Source organism: Phoca vitulina, unplaced genomic scaffold (genome assembly GCF_004348235.1).
Source record: "Phoca vitulina isolate PV1807 unplaced genomic scaffold, GSC_HSeal_1.0 scaffold96, whole genome shotgun sequence".
NCBI classification, from domain to species: domain Eukaryota; kingdom Metazoa; phylum Chordata; class Mammalia; order Carnivora; family Phocidae; genus Phoca; species Phoca vitulina.
In genome coordinates, this window is record NW_022589799.1 from 1967489 (window position 1) to 1984461 (window position 16973).

At 57.6% G+C, this 16973-nt stretch overlaps 1 protein-coding gene across 1 annotated transcript; it reads right to left on the reverse strand.

Annotated features, from left to right (window-relative positions):
- Positions 1-2849: 2849 nt before the first annotated feature.
- On the reverse strand, positions 2850-14016 carry ADAMTSL4 (ADAMTS like 4). Its single transcript, XM_032397136.1, has 18 exons — positions 13937-14016; positions 11356-11461; positions 11116-11173; positions 10457-10812; positions 9593-10274; positions 9242-9344; positions 8372-8508; positions 7824-8028; positions 7401-7573; positions 7139-7250; positions 6849-7034; positions 6524-6653; positions 5746-5950; positions 5252-5428; positions 4767-4973; positions 4475-4654; positions 4042-4186; positions 2850-3895 (listed from the first exon to the last, which is right to left on the reverse strand). The coding sequence occupies exons 2-18, from the start codon at positions 11373-11375 to the stop codon at positions 3759-3761; spliced, it is 3213 nt and encodes a 1070-aa protein (XP_032253027.1). The 5' UTR covers positions 11376-11461; positions 13937-14016; the 3' UTR covers positions 2850-3758.
- Between the last annotated feature and the right edge of the window lie 2957 nt (positions 14017-16973).

Consider the following 16973-nt stretch of genomic DNA (forward strand, 5'->3'; position numbering starts at 1 on the left):
GTTTATTGCTCTTGAAAGACTCAGACTTAGGTACTTTCCTGAAGAAAGATACTTCCTGTGGAAGATGCCCCGTCCCCGCCCTTGAAAGCTAACACCTCTTCATCACCTGCCTGTGACAAATAAGCCCCCTCTGTTCTAACTTTCCCACCCAGCTGCCTCCCAGCACCAGAGATGGTGGATTTGAGGGGTGTTGGTAGGAGAGGGTGGGAACGTGGGAACCTCTACCACATACACCCAAACTACAATCTCTAGCCTGATTCTCTGTGGTTCAAGGAAAGGGGAGGGCTCCCTGATTCAGTTCACTCTAGTCGGGGAGCAGGTTAAGTTAAAGTGAAGTCTCTAAAAAATAAAAATAAAACGAAGTCTCTATCTGTAAAACAAGGCAGAAGGGGAGAGTGAAAAATGAAAGAGGATCTGGTTGGAGAGAATCTGGAGGGGAGCTTCTCCTTGCATGTTGTTCTCACTCTATCCCTCCCACTCTGTCCCTCCAACCATATTTCTGCTCAGAAGGGCTACTGAGAGAGGGAGCCTCAAGGCCGGAACATGCCCCGGGCCAGCCAGTGGGCCCTGCGTTCTGCCTCACTCCTAGTTAGCAGGAAGGTTGAAGCTGGCTGAGTGAAGAGTGTGGGTCTCCACAGACCCACCCCTGCAGCTGTGAACACCTGCTTGCAGGGAGGCCCAGGGGGTTGGGGAAGTCTGAGAGATAAATTTAGTCTGAAGGCTGCAGCTTAATTGGGTGGGTAGTTACCCTGGGGAAGCTGGGAGGGGGGAGGGGGGAGGGGAGAGGAATTCTGACCCCGCTGAACTGAGACCTCACAAGTTCACCCCCAAGTACACTGATAGAGAACCACAATCCCCTTCCCCCAGCAAACACTCAGAAATGAGGAGCACTCAGCAAGACACTGGCTGGTTTCTGCACGCTTGATCTCTCGTGCATTATCAAGATTGTTCCTATAACTACCCCACCCCCACCTCAATTCTCAGGGGTCCAGTTCCTCTGTGTCCTTCCCTAAATTGCCCCCAGTGCGCCAAACCTTGGGGCCCCTCCACCACATCTCTCTGGCCTTGGCTTGCAGCTTCCTCTCTCCCAAGTCCCTCTAGAGGGTTTCAGAGGTCAAAGGAGAGGTGTCTGGCCACACTACTCCCCTCGAAGGAACTAGGACAAGGGGTTGCTCCGGGTCAAATTCCCCTTCCTGAAAGCTTCCACATTGACCCCATACTGACTTCAGTGACCAGAGGGAAGAATCCTTAGGGGCTGCACTGCATCCTAGCTTTAAAATGGAAGGGGAAAGGGGGCAACCCCCCCAAACGAAAACCCACATATCCTGAGAAGTCAGAGGCTGGTGGCTGTGAGGGAGTTCAGGGGCAACCACAAAGAGCAAGGAGGTGCTGAAGCTGGGGGTGCCCTAAGAGGGGCTGTGGCTGCATTCCCCACCTGTGATTGGTTCTCAGACTCAGGCCAAACTCCAAACCTGCCCAGCAACAGCCCTGAGAGGCCCTAAGAGGGAGGGGAACTTCAGAGAAGTCAGCTGAGCTGGGGCCACCGCCCAGGCTGCCGCTTCCAGGAATCGCTGGGAGGGCCCCAGCTATTCACTGCCACCCCTCCCTTGGTCTTAGGACTCGGCCTGCAGCCCTTGGTTATCTACTGGGCTGGCTCAGGTCCCACTTCCCTGGTCCCCCACATCTCTGATCCCCTTACAGGTTCACCAGAGAGAGAAGAACATGTCTAATACCTCGTCTTCAGGCTCAGCAGAGACACCCAGACCGGGCTTGCCTTGCCCTTTTCCTCACTCCTTCCCCAGGGCTCGTCAGTTTCATTTTCCTCTCTCTCCACTCCCTTGGCCTCCTTCGTCACCCACTGTCCTCCCAAAACGTTGTCCAAAGTCTTCCTTCTCAGCCACTTCCAACCCAGGAAAAGTCTACGTCCCAAGGTAACAGCATGACCCCAGTTTGCTGCTAGAGTAGAAATCCTATATCCTCGGGCAACTCTGGTATCCTTCACAGGGTCTTGGTGTGTTCAAGGAAATAGTAGTCACTGAGTTCAACTGTTACCACAGGCCTTTACTCATGGTCTTACTTGGTCAGACTTGTGGAGGTGCAGAGATGGGGGAGGGATGCTTCCAATGGGGATGAGTCTGATTCTGTTGCACTGCCCCCCTTCCTCTCCTAGACACAGGGACCCCCAAGAAATCTGCCTAGACACAGGGAACCCCAAGAAATCTGGCTTCCAGAAGCAGAGACCTGGAACTCAGACCTCAGAACTGCAGGGGTCAGGGAAAGGATCTGTATTATGAAAAGGCTGCCCGCTCTCATATCACCTCTAGCAAGCTTTTACCTCGAGAGATGACAAGAGCGAAGGGAAGGAGACTAGGATGATACATCTCTGAAGAATGCGTCTTTGGCAGGACATCCAGTACTGCCTTGGCTCCACCCCCGACCCCGCCCTAAGTCCCCTAGAGCCAGGCCAGGCTCCTCCTCCTCCGGGCGTTTCCGCTGAGGGCAGGGGGGAGGGGCAGAAATCACTTCCTTTCCCCCCCACCTTAGCAAAAGCAATAAACCAAGAGCTTAATAGGGAAATGGGTGACAGCGGAAAGGACGGGGGAGGCAGGCAGGGAGGGCCAAAGAAAGAGAACAGGAGAAAAGACCCCTGCAAAGCCAACCGCTGTTCAACTCAGCCCCAAACTGAAAGCAGGGCTACTAGATTCTAAGAGACTTTACAGAAAGACTCAGCCTACGGAGAAACCCACCATAGGCCATGCAGTTTTTCCTCAGCTCTGGAACCAAGCTCCCAACTCCATACCTAAAGTGGGAGAAGTGGTGACCTCTAGTGGTCGATGACCAACCTACGGTTGGCCAGGATCCTCTCCCGTGATTGGGGCTCACATAATAGCCTTTCTGGGCCCAGACTCTCTCCGCCTGGGCTATAGGTGCTATTCCCCCTTCCCACCCCTCATTCTGACCTCACACTGCTTGTTTAGGTGGCCCAGGTGGCTGGGTTCCCATCAGGGCAATAAAGAGCCTGTTTCTCATTTGTCATAATCATCTTTAATAAAAAATAAATTAGTTCTGGGATGGGAACCATTTTAGGAGGTGCAGAGTGGGAGCAGGGGCTAGGGTGTCTTGTTCTATTTTTTCTTTTTTCCATCCTCTGCCCAGCGTCCCTGCTCTGGGGAGGTAGCCTCTCTTCCTGGGGTAAGGCGGACTTGGCGGTGGCTGACCCCCATCATCCCTAGCTGATGATGAGAGGTAGGGATAGAGAGACTAAGTATGGGGAGAAGCGGTCAGACGATAATGGTGGTTTAGAAGAGGTGAGGCCTCAACATGAGAACTGCAGTTTAGGGCACCAAGTTGGGGTTGATGGGGAGGCCAGTTGCTAGGCAGTCTGGATTACTAAGGAGCTGCAAACTTACTTTCCTCTCAGCCTAGAAAAGTCTCAGGGCAACAGGCATTGTCCCCTCTCCACTCCTCTTTAGTCTGTTTCACTTCTTTTTTGGGGGAAGTAATATACGTGTAGGAGCACATGCCATATATGCCGGGCCCCGATACACACTGGGGGCCTGTGTGCACACACACCATCACACCACACACAGACCCAACCACACATCTTGATAGTCACCTTGCCACCTTCAACCACCCTAGGGGGCGTCCCTGATGAGACTAGGGCAGGCTGGAGAGCCAGAGAGTACAGAGTGGGCCGATGGGTGGGTGACTGATGGTGGCACGAGGAAACCATGAGGAGAAGGTCTCTTGGGCCCATTTCAGGCAGGCTCTGGGGGAGAACGCTCCAGGACACGGGCGCAAGAGCGGCAACAGGTGGCTGTGTAGTATGGATAGACGCAGAGACGGGCCTGTACCACCAGGGGGCAATGTGGAGAGCTGTCCTTGCATTGATCATCTGGGGACAGAGGAGGCCAGGGGGCATGTCACCCAGACCCTTCCCTCCGGAGATGCAGTGCCCACTCCCACTGGTCCTCTCTCATCTCTCCCATACTTCAGTTAACTCCACTGTACTGGGGGCTGGGGGGGAAAAGGGCTCCTTACCGGGGCGCTGGCTGCAGGGTTGGCTGTTACAGGGTTGTTTCCTGGAGGGCCGCAGGTGAGGAGGGCATCGGACGCTGAGGGTCTGGTTGGCGGTCAGGCACTGGACCTCCCTCGTCTGCGTACCCCCCTGGCAGGAGCGAGAACACTGCGGAGACCCCGCTATCAAATCAGACCCTCGCTATGACCAGGTTCCTCCTGAACCCCAGGCCACCTACTTCTCTGAAAGTAGTGTGTGCATGTGTGTGCTGGGGGGGGGGGGGCCTCTCCTGGAACACTGTGAAATCCCCACCTGTCCTCCACGTCTACAGGAAGTGGGACAATGATGAACCAACTGCAGCTGGCCTTCTCCTGGGACACAGTGGGGACACCATGAGAGAAGCCTCCCTTTCCCTGGCAGTCCGTGCTTAGTAGGACAAGGGAGCCAGGCACTCACCGGACTCCAGGGTGTAGAAAACCATCGGTCCTGGCAGTCCTGCCCCTGACAGGGCTGCAGGGCAGGGGGCCTGGGCAGGTGGGAACAGTTGCTGGGAGAAGTCACGTTGAACTCAGTACCCAGTTTGGACACACAGATGATGTCTCTACGCTGCGTGCCAGAGCCACATTCTGAGGAGCACTGATACAGAGGAAGGGTAGGGTGTGCAAGGGGAAGGGAGAACAGGGATCACTCCCGCCAGCCCACAGGGAATCCCACTGATGGACACCCCCCTCCCAGGCTCTTGGCTCACCTCGGCCCAGGGCCCCGTGTACCAGCACCATGTCCTCTCACAGGGTCCCAAGCTGCAGGCACGCATGTCCGGGGGACGGCTTCCTGCTGCACAGCTCTGCTCACCGGTCCCTGCTCCTGCTCCCTCCTGGCCCGCCCCGTGGGCCTCCCCACTCCCGAGGCAGACCACAGACCGGCGCTGGATCCCTGTCCCACACTCGGCGGAGCACTGTTGAGAAGGTGATGGATTGAGGAGGAGGGGCTGAGGGTGGCGCATCCTGGATCCCCAGTTAGGGAGTGTCCCGGGTACCAGCCAGATAAGAGGAAGCTGTACTGGGGGTCGAGGACCCTGATGTGGGTTTTTCTCACTTATCCCAGAGTTCCCAGCATCAGCAGCACCCAGCACATAATAGGGCTTGCTCGGTAAATGTATACTGAAATGTGTCCGAAAGGTCCTGGGTGTGGGGCACCAGGACACACGACTCGGAGAAGGGGTGTGGGGCCCACCTTGGAGCTCCAGTCGCTGTGGAACCAGGCTGTGATACAGGGCCCCATGTCACAGGCCTCTCTGCTGGGGGGCCGCGGAGGGCCTGCCGCACACTCCCTCTCGCTCACTTCGTCACCGTTGTTCCCCACACAGCGGACTTGCCGGCTCCTCTGGCCCCGCCCGCACCGCACTGAGCACTGAGGGGAGGAGAGCCTCTGAGCGCCCCGACTCCCCGGCTTCCCCCCTGCGAACCAGGCCCTGCCTTTGGTCCCTGACTCGGCGGTTACACGGCTTTATGGGCTGAGGGGCAGGCGGAACAGGTGGCTCTGGGCCCCCAGCCCCTGGTTCAGTGTCTTACCGGATTTACAGACCGGGGTTTCACACGAGATCTTGTTATAGTAAAAAAGCTTCTGCTGATTCAAAAGGACTGGAGAGACCACTGCTCTCGCCCACTGGTGCCCGTTCATCTAGGGTCCTTCCCGCCCCAGCAGCCTCCCCGCCGGGTCCCGCTCACCTGGCTCCAAGGGGAGCGAACCTCCCAGTGGCCACAGAGGCGCAGCTGACACGGCTGGGTGGCACTGGGCCGAGGGAGATGCCCACAGCGCTCGGGAGGCACCGAGGAGCCGCCACCCGCGAACTCCTGCCGGCAGAGCAGCGGGCGGTGCTGGGCGCCGGGGCCGCAGGAGCGGCTGCACGACGTCCACTCGCCCGCCTCCCAGCTGTGGGCGCGGCGGCCAGAAGAGGCAGAGACACAGAGGAGGAAAACCGAGATGGGTAGGGCTGCCGTGCGTGGGGCGAGGGACCACAGCCCCGGGGTGGGGGGGCCCACAGAGGAGAGGGAGCAGCTTCATCACTTGGAGTCTGAGTGCCCTCGTGGGGCTCGGGCTGCCAGGGTTTTCCTCCTGTCTGGGGAGCGTAAGCCTTCCTATTTTTTTTTTTTTTTAGGATTTTATTTATCTATTTGAGAGAGAGGGCGTGTGCGTGCACAAGCGGGGGTGGGGGGAGGCAGGCAGAGGGAGAAGCAGACTCCCCCCTGAGGAGGGAGCCTGATGCAGGGTTCGATCCCAGGACCCTGAGATCATGGCCTGAGCTGAAGGCAGACACTTAACCGACTGAGCCACCCAGGCGCCCTGGGAATGCAAGCCTTTCTAATCAAACACTGTCCCTCCGCAGCCAGATCTTGCGTGCTGGGTGCAGAGTCCAGGGTGAGATCCTAAGGCAGTGTGGATGTGTCTGCTTGGGACAACTCTTGTGTTCCTAGGACCCTAGCCCTCCCTGTGGGTCATACTCACTATGGGGGGCATGGAGGACCATGGCAGGGCTCCAGGGGGGCTGGGGGCCTGGCACCCATGGCGCAGCTGTGTTCATCCAGTTCCTCCCCTGACTCACGAGAAATGCAGAGGAAAATGGGGCGCCAAACACCTGAAGTGGATGAGAGGGAAGCCAGGAGAGGCAGGATGGCTCAGAGCCCAGTGTCAGTGGGGTCCCAGACACTGGAATTTGACCTGGCACAGAGTGAAGGTATGGACCCACAATCCAGGGTGTGGGATCAAGAGTGCCAAGTCAGGGATTTGGGCTAAGGGTGCCAGGAATACAGGCTGGTGCCTGAAGTCTCACCTTTTCCACAGGATGCTGAGCACTCTGAGTGTCCCACTCGCTTCCAGTATCCAGTTGGAGACCCCAGGGGTGTCCTGGGATGGGGTGGAGCATGCATCTGGGGGATCCGCACCTGACGCTGGAGGGTGCCTGGGGTCCGGGCAGGGCGGGGCATCGAAGCGGGTGGGGGCTCTACTCTCAAAATCTCTGTGCAGGGACAGTTGAGTAGGCAAATCAAATACACCCCCACTGCCTTGAAGCTCCGCTTTCAGCCCCTCCCCGCCTCCTAGGTCTGGGGAGCAGAGTCTCACCCGGCTGGAGCTGGGGGAGGTGGGGCTCTGCGGTGGTGCTCTCAAGGTTTGGAGGAAGTGAGGAGATAACATACTGATAAAAAATGCCTGGGTTTTCCTCCTGAAAGATCACCTGGGGAGAGAGAAGATAATGAATTGTCTGGGGGAGGTAAGGGGGCGCATACCACTAGCCTTCTCCTCCACCTTGTGGCCCACAGCTTTGCCCCCAGAGGGAAAGGCCCCCCATGTCCAGCAGTCCAGCTTCCCCAGGCCCCAAGCTCACGTAGACATCCACAGGCTGGGTCGTGGGGCCTGTGGCTGACAGACTCTCCCCCTTGCCCTCCTCTCGAGAAGGACGGTTGTACAGGAAGACAGTCCCGCTGGCCGAGTAGGACCCAGGGGGATCCACAGCCCAGTTTCCATTGATGATGGACTGGCCCCCAGGGCCTCGAAGGGCTGGAGATCAGAGGTCAGGACACGAGGTCAGTCACACTGTCCTCCTCCCACCCATCCCTTAGCCACACAGAGCCCCTGATGCCCCGAACCCTCTCGGCTTCCTCCGCCACCTCCCACCTCCGCAAGGGAAGAAGCCCCTGACTTCTCTCTGCTTGGCCCATTTGCTGTGCTCAACAGGGGTGTGGAGGGCTGAACCAAGAAACCAAGACTGGAACAGGGACCCAAGACTCGGAGAATCTGGAGAGCTCACCGAGATAGTTGGAGCTGGGCCGGAGCTGGGCAATCTGGAGCTGGGAGGCCCCAGCAGGAATCGACAGGATCTTCCGATAGCCCAGAGGGCCGCCCCGGTCCGTGAGGTTGCCAGAGACGAGGCGGCAGGTGGAATCATCCCCTCCACAGACCCCACAGCCATCCGGACGCCTGCCAGAGCCGAGGATCCCATCACAGCCGGGGCTCTGGGGGAGAGTGAGGCAGGGGCTGCCGGAAGCCAAACACCGCCGCACCCCCGCCTGGTCCTCTTGGGACCCTCCAGCTCACCCTGCATCTGGATCTTCACACTGTGAGTGAGAGGATATTCCTATGCCAGCCCACCATCCCCAGCCAGCCTCAGGGAAGCGGGGAGGTGCCTGAGGGGTTTCTTCCGGCAATTCACCTCCCGGCTCTGCTCTCACCTCCAGCTGGGCAGGTGAGAACCTTCCTTTTTGCAATCTCAGCCTGGTGTTTTGTTTCTGTGGTGATGACTAAGGAGACTGCGTGCATGGGTGTGCACACACACACACACACTCCACCCTCTCTCACCAGACAGCGTCCGGCCACGCAGATGTCTAGGGCTCCAGGCTGACACAGGGTCCCATCCTGGACCTTTTCCGTGTGACGGACATAGAAACGGAAGCCGCGGGGACGGCAGTTCAGTTCACAGCGTTGGGAGCCCTGAACTAAGAAACAGGGTGGGAGAGTGGTTAGTGGGGGTCCCTGGTGGGAGGCTGACAAAAGTCCCATCTTAGCTATGGAACATCCTGAGCTCGCCTACATCTCCATGGATGAAGGAAACAGGACAATTCCATATTCTGAAATGTTGCTTTGAGGGTCACACAAAAGCTGAGTCAGGTCAGTTGAGGTCAGTTGAGGTCACTGAGATCAGCAAAGGGGTTGTGAGCCGTGAGAGAGAAGAGATACCCGAAACCTATGATTATGTAAGCTCATGAAGGGGTTTCTTGGCATCGGGTTGACACAGGCTGAAAATCAAGTGGACAGTAACTTGGGAGCAAGTGGCCTACCACCAGCCAGCCCCACCCTGCTGTCACCACCGGACAGGGTCTCTCTGACCATGCCCTTCTCGTGTCATGCCCGCCCCACCTCCTGGGACGGGCTTCTTCCCAGAGGCAGCCAGCCAAAGGGCACCTCTGGGCATGCCCTCTCCCAGCCTGATCCCTCTGCCGGGTTATCCAGCACCACCTGACTGCTGGGCCCTGTCTGAAACCCACGCCCCTTTCCCGGCTTGTGCAGTCTCTTCACCCCAACCCTGAGAAATAAGAAAGAAAATGTTACACAGAGGGGAAATGCAAGGGCCTACAGAAGAGAAATAGAGGGGCTGGTGTCTCCCTCTCCCCATCATCCCCCAGTCTGAAGCCAGTTCACCTTCCCAGGGGGGTGGGCTAGAAACCTCACCTTCTGTGAAGGGCTCCCACTGGTACAGCTGGCCCATGAACTCCTGGGAGTCAAAGGCTGCACACTGCAGGGCCCGGGGGTCTGGCTGCTCAGGGGGGCAGGGCTGAGGTGGGGGGGATACAGAGGAGTCAAAGCTGGGGAGGAAAATGGGGGTGTGGGTCAGGGCTGGATTTGGGGGTGTGGGAGGGGAGGTCAGGTCTGTGGAAGAGCTCCAAGGCCCCTACCCTGAGGAGGTCAGATGCCAAGGCCCTTCGCCCTCAGGTCCAGATCTGACAAGCTGAGGACCCAGACTTAGGGTCAGGGAAGCAGAATTGCAAGTCTGGGGAGGGGATGGTCCAAGGAAGAACTCACCGCTTGGCTGCAGGCTCTCAGCTGCTCACTCTCCCCAGAACATCTTGGGACAGGGCTACTGGGAGCAAAGAGGCTCCAGAGGGAACTGGAGTGGGGGCCATCACTCAGCAGAGGCAACCAGCCATCTGGGTAGTGGGGGGCAGACTCCATGAGGGACCCATGAAGATTCCCCCCAGGTCTCCAGTGCTCCTGGCTCTGGTGGCCTCTGCCCCGAGGGACAGAAAGGAAAGGATTAGGGTGCCTCTCGGCCACCCGGAGACTGGCCCAACCCTGGGAATCTGGCATTCGTGGCTGAGGGGACACGTGGAAGGAGCTACTTTCTCCTGGGGAGGGGATGGACGAGGGGGGCTCTGTGCCAGAGGCCTGGGCTCTGGGGTGGGGCCGTGTGGGGGCAGGCCTGGTTCTAGAAGGCACCTCCGTCTGAGCAGTTTCAGGGCTTGGGGGTTCTGCTGGGGGGGGTGGGGAGTGGGCAGAAAGTTCTGTAGGAGGGAGCTGAGTTTGAGCTGTGTGGTTTGTGGAGGCTGGTTCTGTCCTTGGAGTCAGGGATGGAAGATCTGAGGCCTGGGAGAGCTCAGCTCTGGGCGGCCCCCCGGGGTGCCTGCGATTCCGATGCAGTGGCAAAGCAAAGGGCACTCTTCCATAACCAAACATTCCGGGCTTGATGGAGTCTCGAACCTGGGGCCTGAGAAGGTGTAGCAGACATGGGGTCACAGCTCTGGCCGACTCGGACCTACCTCCCCAGCCTGCTTCCTAACACCAAAGATAAGCCTCCCTAAGCCAAGCACCTTTGCTCCCTCTCCTTCATTCCCGAGCCCCGCCCCTCACCCGAGCCCCCGCCCTCCCCTCGAAGCCCCACCCCCTCACCTCCGAGCTCCTGGAATCTCCCGGGCCTCTGCTCTCCCTAGTTGGGAAGCAGGACCTCGACGTGGGCCACCTCTTCCCCGAGGCTGTGGCCTGTACAGGGGGAGGGTTTCTCGGGAAGTCTGAGGTCTGGGGCTCTGACCCCGGGGGAGCAGGGCTTCTGGATGTCTTGGGGGCCGGGGTGGGAAGGGCAGGCCCTGGTGGAGTTGAGCTGTAGGGAGCTGACAGGTCCGGCCCCTGCGCTGCACCCCAACTCCACAGGGCTGGGAGCAAGAGGCCCACTGGTCCCAAGGACCCCAGACACCCTCAGGGCCCTGACCCTCCTCGGGGGGTGTCTGAAGAGAGTGTCCAGACAACACCTGTGTGGACAAAAAGATCAGACAAAATTAGAAGGATTTTCGAGGGAACTCTACAGGGTATCTAGTCCAGTACCCAAGGGTCGGGGCAGCTGTTACTGGTCCAAGGTCACATTCAATAGCAGAGGTGAGACTTGACGTAATTTGGCAAGGAGTCAGTGAGTTGGAGGGTGGGAGGAAGGCAAATGTGAAAGGCGCCATGGCTCATCAGAAGCTGCGCGAATGGCCAATCGGGCGCCTGGCCTGGAGAAGTGAGGTGGGCGCCAGGGAGGATGACAGGAGCACAACCTCTGGTCCCTGGCTTACCTCCTGATCCAGGCAGAGCTCAGGGAGGGACAGAAGCAGCATCAGACACAACCGGGGCCTGCAAACCAGGCAGACGAGGTGTTATGACACCCTCTCCCCCGCAGCAGGCTCCCCACATCCTGAGGCCAGCTTCTCAAAAAGCAGAAGTTTCCCATCACTTGCCCCCGCCCCGCCCAGTAATGGCCTTTCCCTCCCTTCCAGGGACAGAGCCGCCCCTCCGGCTGGCAGCCCCACACTTACCTGCCCGCCCACTTCTCCATCGCTCCTCCCTCGACGCCCCGGGCCGGGGAGAGGGGACCGGAAGTAAACACACTACTCAGGCATCTGGGTGTGGAGGGGGCACGCTCTGTGGGGACAGAAGCCTGGTGGTTACCTCTCCTGTCTCCAGAAAGCTGGGGGTTGGCGGGGATGGCTCCTCAGAAGGGCATCTCCGAGTGAGGATGGAGGGGTGGGGGAAGGCTGGCCCACCCCTTTATGACCCTAAGGGTGAGAGCGGGAAGGAATGCTGCCCTTTCCCGACCGCTGAGGCTAGAGGGTGGGGGTCTGACCTCAGCCTCCCGACAGGGGCACAGTCCCCTCCCCTCAGCCTGCAGGAACTCCTCAGCTCCTCCCTCCTCCCCGCTGGGGCCTGCTTCCAGGCCGGCTCAGGCCACACAGGCACACGCGTCTTCCTTAAGACGATTTTCATCTGGTTTGCCTCCTGCCCTTCCAAAGGTCCTGGACAGTTGAGGGAGGCATGGCTGAGTACATGCCGATACCCACTCTGAGGAGCTGACCGGAACCCCCTTGGGCTTTCCTTTTCTTACTCGCCTCCCAGGCTTTTCTTCCTTTTTTTAACTAAGCTCCTTCTGGAACACTCGGGCGCATCTCTGCCCTCCTCAAAACACTTTCTAGCAAGAGATAAACTAAATGGGCTGATGGTTTAATCTCTAGAGAAGCAGGTGATTTTCCCATTTTATTTAACCTCCCTCTAGGGGCCAGAGTCCCTGGACATTGGTTCAATGAGGGCTTATTTCAGGGCCAATGATGATGGGCTGGGGGAACCTGGGAAGGAGAGATGCAGCTAGAGCTGCCCTTGCTCCCCAACCACAGGCCTATCATTCTGGGGGAGCCAGGAAGTCCATCCTGAAGTCTGGCTTTCATCATCAGGGAAGTGGAGCTGGGAACCCTACCCTGGTCTCAAAGCCCCCTGCTGCTCAGCGTGAGCCCTTCCCACCCCCACTCCCCAACCCGCTCTCAGTTCTGCTTTCCAGGAAAAAAAAAATGTTTCTGTTGGATCTGAAAGGCACCCGGGAGAGGAATCCAAGGAGCTAATGCCGAGGTGGGCCAGCTCAGGGGCAGGAAAATGACAGAGGGAAGGGCAGGAATGTACTTGGGGGTAGCAACACTCTCAGCCCCACTCCCCTCCCTGAGACCCCAAGACTTGGAAGTTTGAGGGAGGGTTTGCAGAGGTTGCATCTGAATGCACAGGGCCACCTCAGCTGTTCTGGGTTGGGAAGGGGTTGCTGATGGCCGCTCCCTCCCCTGGCTGGGCTGGCCACTGAGGTCAGCAACTCCACCCTGATGGGGGCGTAGGGGCTCCAGAGCAGGGCCAACGGTCCACCCAAACCTTCAGCTCTCTGCCTGACTCTGTTGCTTGAGGTTGAAGAGGAGATATGGCGGTGATGGTCACTGTCTGCCCCTTCTCTACTACTGGGTACCCTCTGCACTCCCTCTCGGCCTCTGCTTCTCTCTGCCCCCCCACCCCCACCCCCCGCCCCGGGTCTGTATCTTGCTGTCTCTCTCTATGGGTCTACCCAGTACACATAATCCTGTCCTGAGCTGGGTTTGGCTTTGGCAGTTCCCTGGAGAAGTGAGGGGTGGGGGGGTGGGGGTGACGAGAACTCCTGGAGCCCTGGCTAGGCCTGGCTCCCTCTCTAGAAAAGTCCTACCCCACCCCCTGCACAGCTGGGCAGGGGACTGACACCCCCTCCACCACAGAAACAGACACACATTTGTGCTCCTCACCCCTTTTCATGTTCCTCATCTGGTGTGTCTCACTGCCCAGGGTGAGGAAAGGAGAGGTCAGAAGTGGTCACCCCCCTGCCAGGCTGGACACTGGTCTGGACAAACCTGGGCTCCTCCTGGCCATACCTCCACACTGGCCGGTGAGGATCAAGGACGAGAGGCCTGGGCAGGGCTGACCCCTTCACCCCCAGAGGGACCCACTCCTGGGAAATGGGTTGCTGCTGCAGGGGGAGGGGGTGGGACGGCATGTTTCAGGGCTCGCTGGAGAGTCCCTGTCCTGGGGCAGAAATCCTTGGTCCTCACTGTGCCCTCCATTCCTGGGTCCTGGAGGACCATCTAAACAGGTGTCCTTCCTTTCTAGTCATCAGGCTGAGCTGGATCAAGGGCACCCCTCGGCAACCCTCCCAGCGTCCCTGGCCCCAACTCCAGGACTTAAAGGGGTGGCAGGGGCACACATCCTCGAAGGAGCACCCTCCTAGAGGAGGAGGGCAGGAGGCGCCGGCGCGTGCGGGGAGGTCCTGGGTATGTTTTCCAACTTTACTCCGTGACTTAGTAGGAATTTTGGCTGATTCTCCGCCCGGGTGATGCGGCCACAGTTCCACAGGATCAGAGCCCCCTCCCCAGGAATTCGACCCCAGGAACTGGAAGATCTTGCGAGGCTACAGAGCTGGGGCCGGGGTCGCGGCTGGGGCACGACCGCGGGGCGCGGGGAGCAGGGGGGGCGGCGCGGGCGCGCGCGGCGGGGGCTCTAACGGGACCGGGGAGAGAGGGCGGCCGGGGCCGGGGGAGGGGGTGGTCCCGGAGGGGTCTGTACCTGCTCTGCGCGGGCCCCGGCGGCCCGTTAACCCTTCTGTGCCCGGGCGCTCCCTGGAGGCAGCCTGGCTCCGCGGCGGCCACTCCGGCCCCTGAGCCGGGCTCGGGACACGGCCGCCTCTGGCCGCGGCTCCGCCCCCGCGCCCGCCCCCGCCCGCCGGCGCCCCGCCCGCCACGCGCCCGGCCCGCGCCCCTCGGCGGCCCCCCACCCCCTGCTCGCCGGGGCCACCCACCCCGGGGCTGCGGGCCTCGACCACCCCTGCGTGCTGGGCACCGGACGACGGCTCGGGCGAAGCCGCGGCGGTCCCTGCCCGCTTGGGAGGCAGCCGTCGCTCCGGGCACGGTTCCTGGGGCCGGTGCGCTGGGCCCGGCTGGGGCTCGGGACTCCGCGACCCCTGCCTCCCGACCGGCTCGGCGCCGGCGGCGCGAGGGGCGCCAGGGGGCCGGCGGGGGGGGGGGGCGAGCCCCGCGCGGGGAGGGGCTGCGCGCGGCGGCGAGCCGAGCCGTCGGACCCCGGGCCCGCGGCCGTCCCTGCGCTCGGCTCCCCGCAGCCCTCGTGCGAGCCCGGTCACCCCTGCCTCTCCGGGGTTGGGCTGTGAACTGTGCGGTGTGACAGCTCAGGGACCTCTGTGAGCCTCGGTTTCTTTATCCATAAAATTTTACACGCGGGGTGTAGCAGAAGGAATGCGTTGATTTATGAGTCAGAGGATCTGGATTTGAATCTCAGCTCCCTGCCGTACCAGGTCTTGGTCTTGGATGAAGGCTTCAACCTTTTCTGTGCTGCAGTTTCCTCATCTGTAAAGTGGGACTAATCTGATACATATGATAAGGTTGGAGATAGGTCTGTCTATCCGTATCTGGAGGAATGCACCCCAAACTCGGAATGGGTGGCAACACCTGGGGAGGAAAAAAAGCTTTTTACTCCATATGCCTATATATTGTTTGAATTTTCACCCAGAAGCGTTATCTATGTTATTAGTTATATTAATAAATAAATAATTTATACAAAATGGCTGACATAGTGTGCATAATAAATGGTCACTACTCTTTAAAATTTTTAAATGCCATCTGCTCATGAACCACAGTCATGCATTGTTGGGTCTACTCAGTATTTTCTTTCTTCTTCTTCTTCTTTTTTTTTTTTTAGATTTAGTTATTTATTTGAGAGAGAGACAGGCAGACAGCCTGAGTGGGAGGGCCAGAAGGAGAGGGAGAAAGAAACTCAAGCAGAGTCCGTGGTGAGTGCAGAGCTGGACTCCGGGCTCTATCTCAGGACCCTGAGATCCTGACCTGAGCGGAAACCAAGAGTCCAAGGCTTAACTGACTGCACCACCCAGGTGCTCAGTATTTTCAAGCTTTTGTTTTTTACATTGAATTGTCAATATTTTAAAACCAGGTATTTCATAGCTTCTCTTGAAAAACAAAAACATAAAAATAGAAGCTCTAGCAACATCGTCCTGCATCCCCACGAAATCTCCGGGTCTCAGACACTCCCACCTAACGCTTCTCAAGCACCTTTTCGCACTTGGTGCTGAGGACCCAGAAGACAGTCTATGGCCTCAAGGAATTGGGTCTAGTTGGAGACAGCTAGCCATGGGGAACTAAGCACTTGGATTCAACAGAAGTAAATGTTATCTGGAAAAGATGAGGGAAGTGAAAATATAAAGTGCTCTTAAAATGCAAGAATTATTTCCTTATTTGAAGTTCAGCATGCATATTTTGTTTTCTCAATAAATCCTTACATTCTTTCCAGACAAAGACTATTTAGGCTACTTTGTATCATCTGTGTTTTTTTCATACTTTGTATTTGTGCTTTGTTTTTGTTTTTGTTTGTATTTGTAGGGTTAAAATAAATATTTGAATTAGAATGTTAGAGAACAGATAAACGAGTCCCAGGTGCCCAGGCCTGCTCTCCCAACTTTTCCACCCAAGCTCAGAGGCCTGTGGGCAAGTAGGTAAGCAGGCTGGGGACACCAGGGACCCCTGTGATTTTTCTGGGGATGCAAGACAATGTTGGTAGAGCGTCTATATTTTGTTTTTGTTTTTCAGAAGTTATACCCTGGTTTGGATATATGGAAAAGTCACTAAAAAAATTTCTTAAGACAGTAAGTACACTCCACAAAACATGACTATTGATCAGATTTGTCTACAAGCCTCGAGTGTGTGCCTCTCCTTAAAACATCTTTAGCGATGGTCCTGTGTTCCTAGAGAGCTTGCGGAGACAATGGGTTAATGCTGCCCTCCCAGGAGGGCTAGTTTATCTAGGGACTGTTGCTGATACAGCCCCCACCCAGAGGCATATTTATAGTCCTGGGTTTGGAGGGGAAGCCCCTTTGCTCAGACCTCAGAGCACAATGCAGGTGACGAAATGCCCAGCCCACGGGACCAGAAGAAGATATTTTAGGTCTGGGACCTTTCAGTGCCCTGGGAATGATATCCCATCAGCATTCATTTATCTAGGAGGAGGCAAACCGCTGAACAGGAAGGTGCCACAGAGCGCAGCCGAGCTGGAGGGAGCCTGGGAGGAGGGAAAAGGTCTGCCTTTGACATTTGCAACTGCCATGAACTGAAGGTCAGAAATAGTCCTTTCCGTTCAGAAGTGGCGGTGGACTGAAGAGCACGCAAGATTACTACAGCTGTCCCCTGCCGTGACTCGGTGGTCTGAATACACCGTACAAAGGAAAGACTTTCCTATGCCTCAGCAACTTGTGAAGTACCAGATTAAATTTGTGGACACTGCCTCGAGGATAAAAAGAAGTGTTTTTCAAAGGTTATGTGATAATTAGATTTCACCCAAAAGTATCTCTAGAGATAGGACAGATAAAAGAAAAAGAGGGGGACAGGCTGAGTATTCGTCTGACTTTGAACTTAACACAGCAGTTCAATGATAATATAGCGAACATGTATGTGTACAGCACTTAGTCTGTGCACAGTGCTCATCTTAACGGATTTGGAAACAAAGACACAAAGAGAAATGAAGTACTTTGCCCCAAATCTCACAGGGAGAAGCTATTATCTGTATATGTATGTATATACAG